Genomic DNA, 7,962 nt, shown 5'->3' with positions numbered 1-7,962 from the left:
TCAAAACTCACGTACAAAACCTCACTTTCAATCTGGAAATATAGTTTCAGCAGGTCTGCCCTGTTTGAAAATAAAAAATCACTGTTATAAAATAATATAACGACGACTATTAGAATAACCCTTTCATGCGATTTTTAAAGAAAATAGTTTTAAAAGTAAGTACGCTTTCGTACATCTCGGAATTTATAAAAACTTTTCATGCTTTTCTGAAGTTCCTTCGTCTGCGTTGACTCTTTATTATTAATTCTTGGGCATCGTCCTAAGCAGTGATTCTCGAAAGAAGGGTAGAGAAAACTTTGTTCGAAGCCTACCATTTTGTTTCCGGGTGCGCGCGCGGCGTCTTCCGATTGGTGATCGGAGTGTTCCCGCCTCCCTTCGGCAAGGAACGTGTCCTCAGTCAGAATTTGAGAGTCCTACAGAGTGGACGGAGCGCTTGAGTTGCGATGAGAAAAGCACGTTTCGTTTCGGCGTGGCTCCTCACTTCGGCTTTCTTCCACTGCTTCATACTCATCCCACGTAAGTCATTCATACTTTCCTACGCATTCTCGTCTTTATTGGGGTTGGAGTGATAAGCGGTTAAAATTCTAAATTCGTGAACAATATTAAAATTATTTTTTTTCTTTCTGAAATTGACTTATTCGCAAGTGGGTCTGAATTAATAACAGGTTGAATTAATCTGTTATAATTATTAGCGTAAGCTTATATTTAATATGTCATTATCATTATACATTTTCGATTTCATTGGGGGGGGGACTCACTTATTAATGTTGCTTTCTTTCAATGCTTCATACTCATTCCACGTAAATCATTCATGCTTTAACTACATATTTTTCATTTTCGACATTATTGGAGTTTGAATCATTTACAATAAATTAAATGATGTGTGAAAATTTTTAAACATTTTTTTCTGAAAGTTTTATTTGAAAATGGGGCTGAGCTCACAAAAGTCCCGTTATTGTCTATTAACAGACAGTGCAATTCTTTCGCTAATAGAATGTTATATTTAACATTTCATAATTACTGCGAGTTTTCATTTTTTCGATTTCATTGAGAGTTTTACTTGCAAATGATACTTTCTTCCACTGCTTCATACTCATTCCAAGCAAACCATTCACGCTTTAACTACAGATTTTCAGTTTTCTTCATTATTGGAGTTTGAATCATTAATGGTACAAAACTAAAATTTTGTACGAAAATTATTTTTTTATGTTTTTCTTCTGAAACACATTTGTTGGAAATCGGACAGAGCTCATAAAATTTCCGTTATTTTTAATTTACTCGCAGTCCAATTTTCTGACCCACTGCTAGCTGAATATTATTAAAATTTTATACATTACTGCGCATTCTTAGCTTTTTCAATTACATTGAGAATATCTCTTACAAATGGTAATTTCTTCCACTGCTTCATACTCAGCTCATGTAAATTCTCCATGCTTTACTACATATTCTCACTTTTCGAATTTATTAGGGGGAGGGTTAAATCATTAACGGCTCAAGTTCAAAACGATGTCCGAAAAATATTTTTATTTTAATTTTTTATTCTGAAGCCGATTTATGTGCAACTAGTGTTGATTTTTTTAACAAGACCCGTTATTCGTATTCGTATATTGCGCTTTCGATGTACCTCTCTACTAGCTGTAAGTTATATCGAACAATTCATGCGAGACTGCGTATTGACAATTGTAAACTTGACTGCAGGAGGAGGTTCGCTACTAATAGTTAAGGCCCGAAACGATAAAAAATTAAGATATCTTTCACTCATTTTTTTCTTTTTGAAACTGGTTTATCTGGAAATGTCAACGAGTCTTCAATGAGGCCTGCCTTGGTCATATTATTACTAAAGAAAATGTGGTCCAAAATATATTAGTGCCTTTCATATTCCATAGCAATACTGCAACATTAAAATCTGCATTTATAGCAATATACAGAATCTGATTACATAGGAATATTGTAATAGCATTTGAAAGAAGTGGACTCTTTTGACAAAGACAATGGAATAAAAACAAAATATTGTTTTTTTCAATTATAATTTAAACTTCAGAATGTTCAAGGAGTGTTAATTGATGAAATGAGACGTTTTTAAAACTATAAATCATATAGCATAATATAAAAGTAATCAAATGCATCTTCACTTACATATAAAAACGGAGACTTGAGAAGTATTCATTCAGCAATTTTTTAAACAGATATATTTAACAGCGACTGGGAAGTTCATACTTTTCAGTAACCTCAGTAACTCCGGCTGAACTACAACTTGAAAGTCTTTTATCGCTTGGATGGACTAAGGTGAAATGAGTTTCGAGATAAAAAGCAAAATATTTAAAAAATAAAAAATAAGAAAACAAACAAATAGAAATAAATAATAAAAACATCTGATGTATACAAGTCAATTCTTGAAATTACGTTTGACAGTCATTTTGAAATAGATGAGAAAATTTAACTTGCATGATCAAATCAAAGTCTCACTTTCAGTTAAAAATAGATAAAAAGATATTGGAAGGGTTTTAGTTGAAGTACATGATATTGATTCTGTTCTTATAAACCCTGACTGTTTTCAAGTGTCCATTTTAATTCAAAATGATTGGATTATAGATTGAGTATCAGAATTGTGGGAGTGTGATATTGGCTGGTGTTTATGATCCAAGTAGATTTCATTATCCGATTTTAGATTCTTAATAAAAATATCCATTTCAATGTGTATTGATCTTTACGAATTAAAAATTAGATTGTAGTAGAAAATCGTTAAATGCTATAAAAAATTCGAATCTTTTGTAAATAATTAGGTACGCAACCACTTGTTAGTTCTTGAGAAATTATAAGTTCTGTTAAATATTTTATTTCATTAATTTGCTTCTGATATGTTTGATTAACTCTTTCGGCAGTAGCCTCTCATGATAAGCATCCTTGTCAATTTGTTATTTACGGAAGCGCCGCAACAATGAGTTCTGAAAATTAAAATAATATTTAAGATTGTCTAACATTCAAATGAAACAGGTTTTAAAAAAAATAATGATTGGAAGTTGAGTTTTTGAAAAGTAACTTTAAAAATAATGAAGAAATTTAGAAGGTAAAATGACATGTGAAGACTATGGTTTTGTTTTGCATATGCGATATCTTAAAATCAAACATGATTTAATGCAGTTAAAAAAACTACTAAAATTGAGAATGCTGTAATTTTCCTACTATAGTAAAGGATATTACACAAAATTTGTGTATATATATATATATATATATATATATGAGAAAATGTAATAGTAAATTAGAGGTACGAAAATTTACTTTACAACGTTAGTTGAAATATAAGTTTATCGGAAAAATATTTTGCAGATTTTTTTTTCCAGGATCAAAACTACTTCATGATGATTGCCATGTTTTATATTATCATAGATGGGCAGAAATTGATTTTACAATTATTTATAATCTAGATAAATTGTCAAACTATATCTCAAATTACAGCTGAAAACAATCTAAAATGTATTCTAATAGATAAAGAAAAGAAATTCTAGATAAAGCGAATTTATTGAAAAATTTGATATGATCAAGCAATCAAGATAAACAGAAATTAATTTTTAATTTTTAAAATGATTTTTGGTAATAAATTTACTTACTGATCCTTTGATGAAATAAGTAGGGGATATTATTAATTTTAATATTTTAAGAATGTATCGTAACTGTAGGCTTCATATACAAAATATGTTTAATAAATAAGTATAACTAATAAAGATTTTTCATTAATGTTGTTTCCTTGTAATGTAACTAACACTAATTTAATTTAGATCACAACAATAAATATAAAAATAAAATAGTTAAAGATTTTTGTTTCTGAAACCTTAAATCTGGTTCCTTTCAATTTAACCTATTCTCCTTTGTAAAGTTCTTCTTGGAAATAAAAAAATGAATTAAATTAGTGAGCTCATTTTTCTGCTTTGAGTTTCTTAGTATCATTTTTCATGTGTATTCTTATTCTGTGTTTCTATAACGATTCTCACGTTAAAAAAATTCACATTCCTGCTTCAAAATAAATTGTTTTAAACAGTAGCACATATTCTGTAGTTTACTGCTCTATTATTCTTAAATTTTTCACGAAATTATTCGTGAGTGAAATAGTTAAGAGGTAACAAAGATATCATTTTCACGACAGTTATTATGTGTTATTATGTCTATTAATTGAGGATTATTGATGAGGCAATATTAAATTCTTAGTCATGAATATGAAGTTAAATAACTGGTATTCTAAGGAATCTGCTATTATAAAAAACGTATTTTTACAATTCATTAAAAAATCTGCTTAGGATAATCTTTTTTTTAAAATGACTGAAATGACTAAATTAATATTTACGATATCAAAACTTTAAACTTTTTTTAAGATTGCATAATGAATAAATTTATTATTTTTTTTAGAAATTAATCTTCTTTCTAGAATATTAATTCTGAATAGTTATGATATAGATATGATATATGATATAGTTATGATATATGATATAGCTTTAACGCAATTTTAAGCATTTGTTCTTGTATTAATTAAAAAACTATATTATAATCAATTTAATACAATTACACTAAAGTCCATTTATTACGCCTCATTGGTTTTCGCATATATAAACTTCTTCAAATCTTTTTTCTCTTACTTTATATAAAAATAAAAATTAGGAAAAATAATACAACACGCCAATGTAATTAGAATAAATTCAAATTTCTGGAACAGTATGCATAATATTTCATGCACCACAAAGGAATACACATAAACACTGTTGAAAACTATTGCTTTATGTATATGTAACGATGCTTTCTCATTAGCATCAAAAGTTTAATTTATGGAGGGACTGAAATTTCAAAGGTAGAACAGTTTCACATCAAATTTATCCATGCCTAAAGCAAATGGTTAGATATATGTTAATTATAGTTCATATTATGGCTCATCGACGACTGCATTCATAGACTTCAATCAACAGTCTTAATACTTTCAACAAAGAAATATCGTTGATGATTTTCTGAGTAAGATCAAAATAAACAGAAAGTGATCGCCATAGCTCTAAATGAAAATATTAAATCTTTGACGACATGAGAACTCATTTTTCTCTATTCGATTACTTAATATTTCTATTTCACGGAAAGACGAATCATTAGATTTTATTGTTAGGTTATCGATAACAATAAAATAAACGCGTCATTTATGTTTTATGTCTTATTAAAAATGTCAGTTATCAAGCAAAAATGCTGTTAATTTGATAAAGAAAAAGAAATTCTGGAAATGAAAGGTTTTCATCTCTTTGTACATTAACATCATCGCGTGCAAAGTACGCAGAAAGAAAGTATTGTAATCATCAAACAATTCATCTGTCGAAATTTTAAAGAATCTGTCGAATTTTTAAATATTTGTGTGTCCAAAAACACATTTTTGGAATTGTTTATTTGTTTCTCAGGACAAACAATGATACAAAAAGCAAAAGAGACAAAAGAACGAATTTAGATATACTATGTTTACACCAAAATTGCAGATCTTTATCACATTTGGATGGATATCTTCAAAAAGAAGTCTGTCTGTCCCTGCGTATTTATTTGAATAATTAATATTACTCGAAGACGTAAGCAGTTAAATTAATAAATTTTAAACAAATGGCTTCATAATGGGAATTGCACATTTTAATCCGCCAATGTCCCACTTATTTTAATGCATAGATTTCAGTAAGTGCCTTTTAAGTCCTATTAAAACACCAAGATTAATATAATAGTAGAATAAAATTAAATATTTCCTGAAAATTATACTTTTGAATTTAATTACTTTTAAAAATCTTTTTAGAAAAATTATCATAAAAAATCGGTAAAATTCTAAATCAATTTAAACAACTTTATTATAGATTTTTGTCAAAAGATTTTTAAAAAGTAGTAATATGTGAAAAATTCAAATTTATTATCTAATTCTTTTCATTATCTCAAAAATAAATCAAAGTGATGAACAAAAAATTTCGTAATGATGTCACTAACTTTAAAATCCCACTAATGGGTAGTTTAAGCCATATTCTTAAATAAAGCAAAAATGAGATCATTGAATAGGTTCCGTTCAGTGAAGTTCGGTTACTTAAGTGAAAAAAAAAAAAAAAAAAACAGTTCTGTAAATTGAACCTAGAAATTGATCGGTTAATTAAACGAGTGACCAAATCAGGTCAGATACTTGACCAATGGATCATAAATGGAAAATGCATCAAGTTAGATAAATAAAATTTGTAATGTAATCTCAACATCTAAATTATAAATATTTGTCACATTTTGAATGCAAAAGCTGAAGAGAAAGAGATCTTAAAAGAATATACAATTTTCTTCGCTAGATGACTAGCCTAAACATAAAATGCGCCATATTAGAAATATACAAGAAAATAGAAGAGAAGAAACCCCTTTTGCTTGCATTAAAGTTGTGCTAAAATAATACAGCTAATTAAATATACGCGAAACGCATTGCATTTTGGAGAGCTAAAGAGTCGATAATTTTGCTCTAGATCTTAGTTGCTTTATTAAATTTTCAGAAACTAATGTTAATTCACTTAAAAATTCGATTTACATGCTTAAAGTATTTCTATCTGTTATGTAAAAGGAGTATGGGGAAGTATTGGAGTACCTAGATAAAGCAAAATGGCCTGACACATGGAGTTTAAAGTGGTTTACATGACTTCTTGGCTGAGATAAATTTATTACATTTTCATATACAAAAGCGTATCGAAAGAAGGTATTATAATCGTGGAAAATTTTCGCGAGTTTAGACTTTTGAGTTCAAAAATAAAACTTTGGAACAATGCCTGTCTATTTCTCTGTATACCTTTGAATACAATAACTCAGAAATTCTTTAAGCTAGATGGATAAAATTTGATATGTGGCTTTTACACCAAATCTCTTAAAATTTCTCCAATTTTGAACGAATTCTATTCACAGGAAATTTGTTTATTTGTCTGAGTGCAGGTGAACAATATATTTGCAAAATGTATAGAACTAGGCAGAACAATTTTGGTTCACAGGTTTAGCATATAAAATGTCTTTTATCGTCTTCTTATCAAATTTTGAAACAAATCTATTACCGGATTGATAGTCTGTTGGCATTTACTTTCGCATGCATGCAAATGCAATAACTCAATAACTTAACTGAGATAAATGAAATTTGGTAGTTGGTTTTTTTAATAATCTTGTAGCTTTGTCCCAAATTTTGGCATCATTCGAGTGAGAAAAAAAAAGGCTGCAACATGCATATTATGTTTTCTACACTATAATACGAAGTACAAGATGCTCATACACGGGCTTCTGAAAATAAAATTATGAGCATTCGGGGTATTCAGGATCTTGCTTAAAGTCCACAAATGTTTTTTATAGGGTGGGGTTGGGAGACAAAGCCTTTATCAGGTACCATATGGGAAAAATTTGAGGATATCTTTACCTGTCGTTCTTGTTCTACAAAATTTTCCTCTTGTGTATATTAAAAGAGATCTAATTTTGAGACTTTTATATAATGTAGTAAATGGAAAAAATATATATTCAGGAAAGATATATAATAACTGTTCTCAGGAAATGAGGACGTAACTTAAAATAAATCGGAATTTATACCCCAAACCATTTTTTAAAAAATACAACTTTTCCATGAGCAAAAAATGAGTCTCGTATTTATAAAAGTTTGCTAATGTTAATGCAAAGAGCATAAACTGTTGCATTTCGAAATAACTCATTAGTTCAGACACCACCAAGCCAGTGACGCGTGTTCCAAATCGTTGAGCGGCAATCAAAAGTTGGTTCGCGCTTCGCTTGAGGAATATCTGCACCGACAGATGGAAAATAACTTGCATGGAAATGGAAATATATGTCTGCCCACATTATTCAGGAAAATGCATAGTTCTTCAGAATGAAATTTGTGTTTGAAAAATATCGATCAATATTTAAGGGCTTTGGTAAGTTAGTTAAGAATCCTATAAAAATGCTAAAGAG

General features: G+C 28.9%; 1 protein-coding gene across 1 annotated transcript in view; it reads left to right on the top strand.

Annotated features, from left to right (window-relative positions):
• Positions 1–427: 427 nt before the first annotated feature.
• The window catches only part of LOC129960771 (uncharacterized), a 302,659-nt gene continuing 295,124 nt past the window's right edge, over positions 428–7,962 (top strand). The window contains exon 1 of the mRNA XM_056074400.1: positions 428–516. Coding sequence (XP_055930375.1) covers positions 444–516 — 73 coding nt within the window. The 5' untranslated portion in view covers positions 428–443. The remainder of the gene's footprint in view (positions 517–7,962) is intronic.

The sequence above is a fragment of the Argiope bruennichi genome, chromosome X2 (genome assembly GCF_947563725.1).
Source record: "Argiope bruennichi chromosome X2, qqArgBrue1.1, whole genome shotgun sequence".
Taxonomy (NCBI): Eukaryota; Metazoa; Arthropoda; class Arachnida; order Araneae; family Araneidae; genus Argiope; species Argiope bruennichi.
This window is presented reverse-complemented; position numbering and strand designations above follow the sequence as displayed.